A 12,486-nucleotide genomic window follows, 5' to 3' on the forward strand; every position below is an offset into this window, starting at 1 on the left:
TTCTCTCTGGTGGTAGGGACTTTCTGCACCCTTGGGGGATGCAGGTGGGGTGAACCAGGCAGCAGAAGGCACAAAATCCAGCACAGGCTCTCGAGCAGCGTGGCGTTGCATGCCCCAGTCCCTGGGAGCATGCCCTTTCCCCCGAGCTCTCTCCAAGAACACCTCCTCGCCTCGCCGGGTCCCTCCGGTGCCATCGGTCGTGGGGCTGCTGCCTTCAGCAGAGAGCCCTGTGGCCACTGGTCCTGACTGGGAGCAAACTGGGGACGTGGGGAGAGCTGGTGCGGTGCCCGTGCCACCAGATGGTGCTGCCAGACAGCTGATGCTGGCCGGACAGACAGACAGACAGCGGGCAGGATTTGTCCCGGTGCTCATTGCCAACGGCTGGGGCTGGAGCAGCCACCCCAGGGACGAGGTTTCCTTCGGCAGCCCCAGCTCGGGGGCTTCTGGTGGCTGTGATGGGAGGAGAGCTGAGCATCACCCAGCCCAGGAACGGCACCTGGCACCTGAAACAGCCAGGGGAGATTGCACCAGGCTCCTGACTCAGCCCTTGTGCCCGCAGCGGGCTGGGCAGCCCCATTGCTGCTGCTGCAGAGGGCAGGAGGCTGCCCCAGCACTTGGATGGGGCTCAGGAGCACATCCACAAGGAGCTCCTGGCACAAAAGCCGCTCTGTGAGGTCTCAGCGTGCCCCCAGCCCTGTGGTTTGTGGCTGGAGAGGGGATGAGAAAGGAAAAACATGTGGGTTTTGTTGGACCCCTGCTTTTTCCTGATGTTTTTGATGTCCAAGCTCAGTTTGGGCACATTTATTTCCCAACCTGCCCCGACCAGCCCAGCCCTCTGGTCCTCCTGCGCGGCCAGGCACTGAATTATCCCTAAATTTATCCCCTTCCCAGTTGCTTTTATCCCCCTGGCAGCTGCCCGGCGCTGACAGGGTGCCGGGGAGGCCAAACCCCTCCCTGGCTGTGAGCCGCAGCACGTGCAGCCGCGTGAGCTGGCGCTGATGAAATCATGCTGTAACTGCCTTTACAAGGTGATAAGCCTTTCCTGCAAGGTGCTGTTCCCGGGGTGATGTCACGCAGCCCTTTGCTGATGAGGCCGTTTTGAAACCTGAACTCTCTGCAGGGAGAGGTTCGGGCTCGTGCTGGACGCCGCGCGGCTCAACCCGGCGCATCCTCGGCTCGCGCTCCTGGGCTGCAAATCCCCGGGGAACCCCCTTGTTGGAGTGGATCCCGATCAGTCTGAAACATTTGCTTTCTGTCTCACAACGTCCTCGTCTCGCTGGGAGCCTGCTCCCCTTCTTTTCTTCCTCCCCTGCCCCAAATCCCTCTGAACTTGCCCTAAATGAAGTGGGATTTTTGGGCAGCGCCCAGCTGGCTGCGCGCCCTCGGCGCATTTCCCCGGTGCGTGAATTGAAGCCAGCAGGGTGCCCACCCTCCTCCTCTCCACCGTGCACCCAGGGGCTCCCCAGGGTGCAGGAATGGCTGCAATTTCCTGCCCCACGGGCACGGGACCGAAATTTTGGGGAGCAGCAGCAGGTCCCGTGGTGTGGCTCTCGCTGCCTCTCGCCCCGATGGCTGCGCAGGTGGGCGAGGGACGGGCACCGCAACGCCCGGCTCCAGGTTTCTGGGAGGTGGTCGAGGATTTAACCCCCCCCCTCTGCTGTGTGCTTGGGTTTGCTTGGCCAGATCTCAGCTGAGCAGTGGCAAATCACGGAAAGCTTCTCGTGCCTGTAGGATTTCCACCTCCCCACCCAACAAGCTGTTCTCGATAGCCTATAACTTTATTTCTGGGGCTTTCTCAAAAAAAATAAAATCCAAGCCCGGCCTAAACCCCCTTGTCCTTTGGTGTCCCCTCTCTGCTCAGGCAGCACAAATCCTTCCGAATATTCCCGTGATCCTGCTGCAGTGCTGTGTTCCTGCACCAAGATGGGGTTGGGATCCTTCGATGACTTTGTGTTGGGGGTTCGGCTGTGACCAAAAGGGTGCTGGGCTCCCCAAAAGGATGCTGGGCTCCCCAAAAAGGTGCTGTGCTTCCTGGGCAGATTTCGTTCTCACGATTCATCCAAGCCGTGGATGAAGCCATCCAGGCTCGGTGCTGCAGGGTTTGGGGGAGCTCTCTGTGCTCTCCTTCCTGCACTGCCTCCTGTGTGCTCCTCTGGGACGTGTCTCGGCGCTGGGGACAGGACCAGGAGCTTCCCCCAGGCACACCCCAAGGTTGGTGGCTTGGGGACATCAGATGGGACATCGGAGGGACACAGCATGGCCCCGCTTTGATGGGGAGAGGCTCCTGACATTAAAAATCTTCTCCCCAAAGCCTCTCCTCAAACACCACGCTGGGCTCAGCCGGGGTGAGCTGCCCCAAATGCCGGCGGTCCCGAATGCCACCAACCTTCGTGTCCCAAGGGGAAGCGTCCCTGCAACCCCAGAGCATCACAGAGCGTGGACCCAAACCCTCGTGCCCCTGCCGTGCGAATCTGTCCGCCGGGGCCGGGCGGGATGCTTGCAGCACGCAGGAAACTTTCTTGTGCTGAGGCCGATGATGTAAGCAGGTGTTTGGGGCAGCAGCCGGGGATTTCCATTTTTGGCCATGGGATTTGAGTAATTTCCTGTATTGCATGGGCAAAGGGGTCTGGGAATCCGAGTTAATCTTTGACCACGAGTGCAGTCAAGTCAGAAAAGTCTTTTCCAAGTGGAGCAGAAGCCTCGCTTTTTGGCAAATGCCGTGAACAGAACAAAAAGGGGGGACGCGAGCCCAGCAGCAGCAGCAGCAGCACAAAGGTGCTCGTTGCTCACCTGATCCAGCCTGGTTGGGTTTTGTTTAGAAATGGCTAAAGGTCGGCAAGATTTCCATTGTGCTTGTTCATTGTGACGTGGGGAAGGCACGAGAGCAGCACCGGCCATCCCCAGCCGCTGTGGCTGAGCTCTCCGTGCCCATTTCCTCACCTGGAATGAAACAGGAGCCTGAAACCTCCCCGCTGCGGGCTCGTGCATGATGCTCTTGGCCTCAAACACCTCCTAAGAAATCATCGCCCAGCTCGCTGCAGGGCTTTGCAGGAAACCTCCCCCTCCAGCACCCGAATTTCCCACCAGGAGCATCCCCAGCAGGCTCCGAGCTCGGCTACGACACCGGGACCCCGAGCCCGGCCCCTGCGAGGTTTTCAGCCCTCCAAGATTTTTGGCAGCAGGGGCTCGGCAGCATGCGGGGCAGCTCGGTGCCTCTGCAGCCATCCCAACCCCTGCTGCCAAAAATCTTGGAGGGCTCCTCCCTGCCCGTCCCCGCAGCACCCGGGCTCAGCACCGGGCAGGACGGCGACGGCACCGGGTAGACGTGAGCGATGCTCAGGGTCCTGCTCCCTCTCCGAGCCCTTCTCCAGCTTCTCCAGCACTGCAGGGCCGGGGCTGGGCGGCGTCTGGTGGGGAAGTGGCAGCCAAAAGCGTTCCTCCTTGGGGCACTGGTTCTCAGCTCGCAGCGGGGCCGCTTCCTGCGGGGCCGCCGGGCTCAGGAGATGGCCCCCGCTGCGCTCGGGGCTGGACCGCATCCTGCCCAGAGGTGGGGACAGGAGGCAGGGAGGTTATTTACGTCCTGCTGGGCTCAGCAGCTCCCGCTTTGAACTTCTTGCTGGGCTTTTCGCCGGCCCGTTCCTCGCCGGCCTCCACGGGATGCTCCACCTGCTGCTTCAGTCGTCCAATCTCCCCGTTTCCACCCGTGGTAAAGGTTGGATAAATCCAATATTAAAATAATTAATTAAAATATGGGCTGGCCAAAGGAGAGGAAAGGAGGAGAAGATGCTCCCTATGCTCACAGCTGAGGCTTTGTTCCAATAAAGCATCTCGCGGGCTGGTGAGGACACGCTGGGAAGTTTCCTAACGGGTCACTCGGCACCCACAGCCGCTGCAATTTAAGATAACTTTTATTGCTCTTGCCGGCCTGTAAATCTCCGACTTCACCGCCTGGCGCCTTTTGGGGAAAAAACATCCGGCTTCGGCCAACTTTGATGCTCCCCACATGCTGCCCCCCGTGCGTCAGCCGCGGAGGGGCCGGTGGCACGCGGCGCGCCCACGGCTCAGAAAATCGTTGCAAAAGCAGAACTGCAAAATTGTAGAGTTTGCCGTGTCTTGCTCAACGGCCAGGCACGACGTGATTTTGTTTTTTTTTTTGGGGGGGGGGACATCTCGTTCTACACCCACACAGCTCAAAATTTGGAGGATTGCTCCGGGGGCTGTGCCGCGGAGCTGGAGATGCTCAGGGACGGCACGGTGGCGCGGTGCCTTGAGCAGCCACCGCTGGCCCCACAGAGCTGCTCCATCGCAGCCTCCTTTGTGCCTGTCCCTGTGCCTGCTATGAGGATGGCAGCAGTGCCGTGCCACCCTGCGGGGTCCCAGGCCAGCACCCATGGGTGCTGAGCTCTCCGTAGGGCGCAGTGCTCAAGGAAAGGTGGCTCCAGCCGCGACGCCGCTGAGGTTTCCTCGGGAGCCGCGTGTGGGATCTGTTCCCAACCCAGAGGAACCAAAAGTGGGGCAGGAAGAGGCTCTGCTCAGGGAAAGGCAGCGTGGAGGCAGGTTTTTTTTTTGGGGGGGGGTCCCCGCCTGCTCCCCTTTATCCCCCCATCCAGAGCAGGGGTGGAGCGGGGCGATCCCCCGCACGTGACGCTGCTCGTGCTGATGAGCTGACGGTTTCACGTGGCTCCGGGTGAAAAGTTTCTTCTCCTTTTTGCCTCGGGCAAACCTCGAGAATCTGGGTGAAAAAGGCAGGAAGGATGCTTGAACCCGTGCTCCCGAGGAGGAGCTGGAGATAAACAGAGCTAAATCCCGGGCTCAGGGTAATCCCCCCGTGGGAGCAGTTAAGGACCGGGCGCTTGGCTCGGCTGCAGGAAATTCGGCCTCGTGTGCCCCAGGTCCCCAGGCACAGGAGGACAGCGAGGGGCTCGTCCCCCCGGGGCTGGGCTCGTGTCCCCCCTGTGCTTGTGGCTGAAGCATCCCTTTGGAGTTGGGGTGGACGGCCCCGTGCTGGCTCAGCCTCGTGTCTCGCCTCCGTTTTGGGGGTGATTGCCAGGTTCTGCCCCTCGCCGACCCCCCAGGGCTCAGCCCATCTCCCTGCCGCCCCGATAAAAAGCTCGCACTGATCCCCACGGAGCTCCTCATGCCATGAGAGCCCCACCGATGCATCCCTGCACCCTTCCCGGTGTCTCCACCACCTCCTCCAAGCGAGGATCCCGTGGCTCCGGCTCTCCTTTGGGCTCGCCTGCGCTCGGGCAACCCCAGCTGGACCCGTGCCACCGCGGCGTGCCCGGCACCTTCCCGGCTGCCCTCAGCAATGATGCAAACGCCGCCCGGGCTTACTTCAGGAGGGAACCGGAGCAGGGGCAGGGAAGTGCAGCAAAGCCGGGCTGCGGTGTCGTCAGCCGGGAACCTCCCGGCTTTGGCTTTTGGAGAAGTTCAAACACCGACCCGCTGCCTCCCGCCCGCACGTCTTGGCACGAGCCGGGCTTCCCAGCCGCCTCCCCCCCTGCTTTCCGCTTCCCCCTTTCTGCAGGGCAACAAGAGTGGCACGAAGGAAGGGGCCCCGACGGGCACCTTGAGCCGTGAGCGTGGCCAATTTGCCAGGGGAAAAGGAGGGAGATGAGGACGCGGGGCTGGACGTGATGCCGGCCGCGGCACCTGCCTGCCTGCACGCCTTGGTGCTCCCCTGTCACCCCCCGTCACCGCAGGGACACTGCGTGCCACCTGCGAGGCCACCAGCCGTCCCCAACAGCCCCGAGCCCCCCGGTACGGCGAGGGGAACCCCTGCAGCTGCCCGCCACCAGCAGAGAGAGCGGGAGGTGGGAAACGAAGCGAGGCAGCAGGAAACATTCCTCGCCTCCCCGCCGCGAGCAGCCCGGGCTTTGCGCTGCCCCGGCCGCGTGCTCGCCGCGGCGTCACCCACGGGCAGCCCTGGGACGGGGAGGGAGAGGAGAGGAGGGGAGGGTGAGGGGGGGGGAGGGCGGGCAAAGTCCCGCTCCTATAAAGCCAGGTCTGGTCCTCTTCATTCATTCTCCTGGCGGCATCGATAAGAGCCGCCCGCGGAGCCTTTGCGCAAGAGGTTTTGCAACTGGGGCCGCTCGGTGCGATGCTGCCAGGCGCGCTGCGGGGTCTGGGGGTCGCCGCCGTCTGCCTGCAGCTCCTGCTGCTCCTGGGGGGCGCGGAGCCGCGGCCCCACGGGTGGGACGAGGAGCGGCTGCAGGTGGAAAGCATCAAAAGGAGCATCCTGGAGCGGCTGGGGATGCCCGCGCCCCCCGCCCCGCGGCGCAGGCTGGACCAGGAGAGCATCAGGAGGGCGCAGCAGCACTACGAGCAGAAGGTGGCCGAGCTGATGGGGAACCGCAGCCGGGAGGAGGTGGCGGTGGCGGTGGCCGGGACCAGGAGGCTGCACAGCCTGACAGCCAGCCGTAAGTAGAGGTGGCCCCGTTGCCATCGGGAGACCCCCCCCGTGGGCTCTGGGTACGCGCTGGGGTGACATGTCCTGCTGTAGGGTGACATGTCCTGCCACGGGGTGACATGTCCTGTTGTGGGGTGACATGTCCTGCTGTAGGGTGACATGTCCTGTCATGGGGTGACATGTCCCGCCCCGTCCCTGAGCCGCGTCCCGCGCACTGCCCCAGCATGTGCTAGGACATGATCGGGCATGAATCCGCTGCTGTCACCTTCCTCCTCCTCTTCCTCCTCCTTCTCCTCCTCCTCCTCCTCCTCCTCCTCCCAGCCGCTTCCCCTGCTCGGGCCGGGGGAGGAGTGGCCGTTTCCAGCTCTTTGGCTGCAAAACGCAAAGATCGGTGAATTCCAGATAAAAGCGGGTTCTGCGGTGCCGCCCGGTCCCTCGCCTCCTGCTGCTCCCTGCGGCCGGGGCTTTAACCAAACCTGGGGGAATCGGGGGTTATATTCAGCTGCTGCTCGGGCTGGGGGTCCCCATGTGTCCGGCACCCCTGGGGGTGGAGGCTGGGGATGGACCCTGCGGGGTCGGGATCCCGCGGGCTGCGGGCGATTCCCCGGAGGTGGCCGCGGGGCAGCTGCGTGGTTTGGCTGCCGGACAAGGAGCTGACCACAAGGCTTGACTCAGGGCTGGATTTCCAGCTCTTACATCAGCTCTCCTTCCTGTCCCCGCAGTGCGACACCGGACAGAGCCCTCCCGAGGAGAGCAGGACCCCCATGGTGACCAGGACCCGCGGGGTCCCTACCGCTACCACCTCGTCGTGACCCGCACAGAGGATTTCCACCGGCGCCTGCGGGTGGTGCAAGCAGAGCTGAAGCTCTTCAAGCAATCCCTGGGCTCCCCGGCCTCGGGGCAGCCCCAGGTCAGCATCTACGCACTGGGGGAACCCGGGGGAGCCCCCCAGCTCCTGCAAACCCAAAAGCTCGACCCCGACACTCCAAGCGTGGACCTGACGGCGCCCGTCCGGCGCTGGGCTGCCGGTCCCGAGGCCAAGCTGCAGCTGGAGCTGGCCTTCACCACCACCATCTCGGCCTCGCCGGTGGGCTCAGGAGCCGAAACGTCGGTGCTGGAGGTGGAAACCCTCGAGGCCAAGGTGCCGAGGGCCCGGAGAGCCCGCGGGCTGGACGAGGAGTGCAGGAAGAGCGAGGGCAAGTGCTGCCTCAAGTCGCTGAAGGTGTCCTTCCAGGACATCGGCTGGTCGGACTGGGTGATCGCCCCCAACAGCTACTACATGAGGTTCTGCGAAGGCTCCTGCCCGCACAACTACAAGCCGGCCAGCATGCACGCCCAGATCAAAGCCCGCATGCACTCCCTCTCCAAGGCCACCCCGGCGCCCTGCTGCGTGCCCGCCGCCTACGACCCCATGGTGCTGATGCACTACGACGGCGAGGGCAGGCTGGTCTCCACCGTCTTCGAGGACATGCTGGTCACCAAGTGCCACTGCGCCTGAAGTCCCCTCGCTTCTGGAACAGACGGGGACCCCCTGGGTGGTGGCAGCGCCCCCCCTGCACCAGCGCACCCAAAAAGCAGACCCAGGGGACGAAACGTGCACGGAACGGCTCAGCCCCGTCCCGAGGACACGATCCCTCCTCCAGTCTCCAGCTGGGATCACTGCCACTCCACAGGCCACCGTAACTTATTCACCCTCTCCTCCCTTATTTAAAGCATTTTTTATTTGGTAGCCGGGCTCTTCCCACCGGAGGCAGGACGGGCACGGCGGCGGGGCTGTCCCCAGGTGGCCGCAGCACACCCCAGTGCCCGTTTTCCTCTGGTTCCAGACTTATTTATACGCCTCTTATTTATTGCTAACTTATTGTATCACGCGGCGAGAGACGTTCTTGGGAGTTTGTTGTTTTTTTGTTTTTTTTTTTTTTTCTTTTGTATTTTGTATATTTCCATAAAACAGATCGCTGTAGCAATGGAAACCAATAAAGTGATGGGAACCAGGCTGCTGGTGGTGCTGAGCTCGCCGGGGCGCACGGGACCCGAGCCCTGCGGTGATCCCCGTTGTGTCCCCCCACCCCCAGCACCCACGGCCATCCGGGAGGTGGCTTCTCACGGCTCTGCCTGTAAATCCTCTGGCTTTCCGGGGTCAGGCCAGCCCCATCCCTGCCCTGCGAGCCCAGCGGGTGAGTAATCCCTGGGCGATGGTCCCAGGGACCTTTGGTTTGTTTGTGGCCTTGAAACGGGTGCTGGGCGCAGCCTTGACCCCGGGGCCATCGGGCTGGGAAGCGGCTGCTGCCACTTCCAGGCTCCTGTGGCAACGGGACCGGGGGACGGGGGCATGGGATGGGGGGACCCCCACCCCGGGGATGTGGGCTTTGGGGTCATGGGCTTGAGGGGCATGGGGTAGGGGTCCTCCACCCTCGGGATGTGGGGTTTGGAGGCCAGAGCTTGAAGGCTGTGGGATATGGGGCCCACCACGATGGTGGGCGTGGGGTTTGGGGACCAGGGTTTGAGAGATGAGGGGCATGGGGATGTGTCCTTGAGGGTCCTGGCACCTCCGCTGCAGGGACACGGGCTCTGAGGGCTCTGGGACCCTCCTGGGGACCTCATACGGCTCTGTCAGGTTGAAGTTGACAGCCTGCGGACCAGGAGCTACACATGGGATTTTGGGCAGTTACAACATTTCACACGTCACGGTGAAGCAACACCGAGACCCGCACAGGGCTGGGAGGGCACCTGGGTGCACCATGGCCCCACGTCCCCCTTCCCCTCCAGCCACAGCCCGGGGTTTGTACCCTCACAGTGATGGCCTTGGAGATCTTGCCCCAAAGCGGTGCCTTTCCTCTTTACCCCAAACTGACAGATTTGGCAGGAAAACAGCAGGGTCGATCCCATTTCCTGGGTGTCCCCAACCACCGGCGCGTCCCCACGTTCACGGCCACCCCGACACCCCAAAAGAGGAGCCGCACGCTGCGGGTGCCCCACGGCACCCAGCCCTTACTGGGAACCCGATGCTCCCAGCAGGGTGCGGGGGGGACCCCCTGCACCCCTAACCCAGCCCTGGGGACCCCCGGGGACCCCACATCTGGTGGAAGCCACCCGTCACCGTCCCCTCGGTGCAAAGCCCGGGGAGAAGCGGCCGCTTCCGCTCCCCATCCCAGGCAGGAAACGAGTGCAAAGCAGTTTTGCTTTAATTGCAAAAAAAAAAAAAAACCTAACCCAAAACCCAACCCTCTGCTTCCCCATCACGGCCACCGGGCAGCTGTGACCCCCCCACCCCTGGGGTCCCCTCAATTGTCGGGGACGACGTAGACCTCCTCGCTGGGGGGCCCCGTGTTGGCGTAGATGGGGTGCTCCCCGGCGTCGCTCTCCATGAAATAGGTGTCGTCCGCGGGCACCTGCGGGCTGGGGGCACGGGGGGGTCACCGGGGGGGGGGAAATGTCCCCCTCCTGTCCCACCCCGAGTGGCTCTGGGGGCTCAGCGGGGGTGAAAGAGAATGGGTTTGGCACCAAAAGTGCCCGGTCTTTGGGTTTGGTGGGGTGGGGTGGGATGAGGATGAGGATGAGGATGAGGATGAGGATGGGGTTGGGAATGGAATGGGGATGGAGATGGGGATGGGATGGGATGGGGTGGGATGAGGATGGGGATGGGATTGGGATGGGATGGGGATGGGGATTGGGATTGGGATGGGGAATGAGAATTAGATGGGAATGGGGATGGGATGGGATGGGATGGGATGGGATGGGATGGGATGGGATGGGATGGGATGGGGATGGGATGGGGACAGGACAGGACATCATTGCATAGGACTGCACGACGTGGCACAGCAGGGTTTGGACACCACATTATTCCCGTGCCGGACGCTCACCTGTACTGTGCCTGCTGCCACCCCGGCGTCCCTCCGTGCGCGGGGGCCGTGCCGGTGCCCACGCAGGGGCTGATGAAGACGTTCTCATATTCGGGTGCCACGCTCACACCCGCAGCAGCAGCGGCGGTGGTGGCAGTGGGGCCGCTCTCACCCCCGTGGCTGATGTACCGGGGCTGCCCGTGGGCCCCGGCGGACTCCTGCTTGCCCCATCCCGCGGCGGCGGCCGCCTTCCTCCTCCGGCGGCACACGGCGACGCCGACGGCCACCGCCACCAGCACGGCCACCACGGCAGCGGTGGCCCCGACAGCGGCGGCCACGACCTCCGAGCCTCCCGGGCACTCTCGCTCATAGAAACCGGAGACGTTGAAGGTGCCGTCGGGCGCGGTGCAGAGGCAGCTGAGGTTGGCGGCGCGGGCGCAGGCGGTCAGCACGCTGCGCACCGCGTCGCAGCGGCACGGCACGGTCAGGAGGCTCAGGTTGGGGTGGAAAGCGCTGCTGGGGACGGCGGGCAGGGGGTTGTCCTGCAGCTCCAGGCTCTGCAGGGCGGCCGCGGCGGCGAAGAAGCCGTCGGGCAGCTCCTGCAGCCGGTTGTGCCCCAGGAGGAGCCGCCGCAGGCTCTGCGCCCGCTGCAGGAAGGTGCCGGGGAGCCGCTGCAGCGCGTTGTGCGACAGGTCCAGCTCCTCCAGCGTGGTTTCCACGCGGGACGTGGGGCTCACGGAGCCGATGCCGTTGTGGGCCAGGAGCAGCCGGCGTTGCTTCCTGAAGATGCTCCAGTCCAGCTCTCCGCACCCCGTGGTGCTGTTGGATAAATCCTCCTGCGTGGCCGCCTCCGGGGAGAAGCAGGAGGCCGAGGTGGCCGCGGGGAGCAGCAGCAGCAGCAGCAGCAGCGTGGCCGTGGGGTGCCCCATGGCCACCCCGCTGCGGGGAGACGGCTGTCAGCCACACCAACCCCCCCCGGCCCCGCTGCCGGAGCCGCTTTCCCCCCTCCCAGTGCCAACCAGTGCAGCCCAGTTCAGCCGTGCCGCCCTTCCCGCGCCCTCTCCCCTCGGCACCTCGCACCCGTGGGTGCTTTCGCCGTGTCCCCCCCCGCACCCCTCGTCCCCGGAGCCCCACTCGCCTGCGGCTGGCTCTGTGCGGAAAGAGGAACAGGCGGGCCCTGCCGGCCCCGTGTCACCGCACCGGGGCGTAGCCGGGTCCGGGGGGGTCACCAAAGCTGCCCCCCACCTCGGGGACCAACCCCCAGCCTCCACGGCCGCGTGGGCACCCCACGGACCCCAGGACCCCAGGGCTCTGCCCGGCCAGGGGGGTGCAGGAGGATGGTGGGGGGCGAGCGGGGTGCCAAGGGGTGCCAGCCCCACGGGGGGGGGACAGGGAATGGGGATGGGGGGGTCCCAGTTTGGGTTTGGGGGTCCTGGGTGGGTCCCCACCCGTGTCACGGCTGCGTGGCGCAGCGTGGTCAATTGTGCCTGGCCAGGGTGGCGTGGGGGGGGCCACGGGTGACACCGGTGACACCGGTGACACCAAGAACTTTTTTTTGGGGGGGGGGTCCAGGCTAGGGTCCCCCCACACCGTGCCCCTTCCGGACACGAGGCTTTGGGGTCACATCAGGGCAGGGGGAGGTGGCCGTGGTGACCCCCCCCCACAAGGGGATCACAGCGGGGGACCCCTCCCCACCCTCACCCTCGGGGATTGGGGGTGTCCCGTGTCCCACGCGTGGACACGGCCCCACATCGCCCCCCCCCCCGACCCCGGGGCCGCCCCCGCGTGTCCGTGGGGGTCCGTGGGAGGGAGGGGGGGGGCGGCCTCCTCCTGGTCCCGCACGGCCCCGCACGGGTTCGGTGCCCCGGCCACGGCCGCCCCCTGCCGGCTCCGCCGCGCACACGCGCGCACGGCCACGCACACGCGTGCACACGCACAGCACCGGGCTCGTGCACACGCATCCCTCCCCGTGCACGCGCACACGAGCGTGCACCCACCCACCCTCCCCTTCCCAGCCCCGTGCGCTCCCAGCACGCGCGCGTGCACCCCCCCCACGCCCACGCGTGTCCGCGCTCCCGCGCACGGCGCCTGCTTCAAGCTCCCCGCCAGCCCCCCCCCTTTTATCCGCCTCCTCCACCCCCCGAAATTTTTGGGGTCCCCCCCGAAGTTTTTGGGGTGTCCCCCCGAAGTTTTTGGGGTGTTCCCCCCCAAGAAGTTTTTGGGGTTCACCTA

The 12,486-nt window shown here is 64.8% G+C and overlaps 2 protein-coding genes across 2 annotated transcripts; one reads left to right on the plus strand and one right to left on the minus strand.

The window, feature by feature from the left end:
• Positions 1-6,103: 6,103 nt before the first annotated feature.
• GDF15 (growth differentiation factor 15) lies at positions 6,104-8,035 on the plus strand (the record flags this gene model as incomplete). Its single annotated transcript, XM_084302606.1, has 2 exons — positions 6,104-6,422; positions 7,135-8,035. 2 exons carry the CDS (start codon positions 6,104-6,106, stop codon positions 7,908-7,910), a joined length of 1,095 nt encoding a protein of 364 aa, XP_084158732.1. The 3' UTR covers positions 7,911-8,035.
• Positions 8,036-9,677: 1,642 nt separating this feature from the next.
• On the minus strand, positions 9,678-11,193 carry LOC311219496 (uncharacterized protein). Its single transcript, XM_084302643.1, has 2 exons — positions 10,276-11,193; positions 9,678-9,811 (listed from the first exon to the last, which is right to left on the minus strand). The coding sequence occupies exons 1-2, from the start codon at positions 11,181-11,183 to the stop codon at positions 9,697-9,699; spliced, it is 1,023 nt and encodes a 340-aa protein (XP_084158769.1). The 5' UTR covers positions 11,184-11,193; the 3' UTR covers positions 9,678-9,696.
• Positions 11,194-12,486: the final 1,293 nt, after the last annotated feature.

This window comes from Netta rufina (assembly GCF_964035555.1).
Source record: "Netta rufina genome assembly, chromosome: 28".
Taxonomy (NCBI): domain Eukaryota; kingdom Metazoa; phylum Chordata; class Aves; order Anseriformes; family Anatidae; genus Netta; species Netta rufina.

What these genes read in the sequence shown, in the direction of transcription:
- LOC311219496 (XM_084302643.1), bottom strand. Translation starts at nt 11,183, where the DNA reads ATGGGGCACCCCACGGCCACGCTGCTGCTGCTGCTGCTGCTGCTCCCC. An exon ending in TGGCAGCAGGCACAGTACAG is followed by an intron (nt 9,812 to 10,275) that starts GTGAGCGTCCGG and finishes CCGTGCCCCCAG; the next exon opens with CCCGCAGGTGCCCGCGGACG.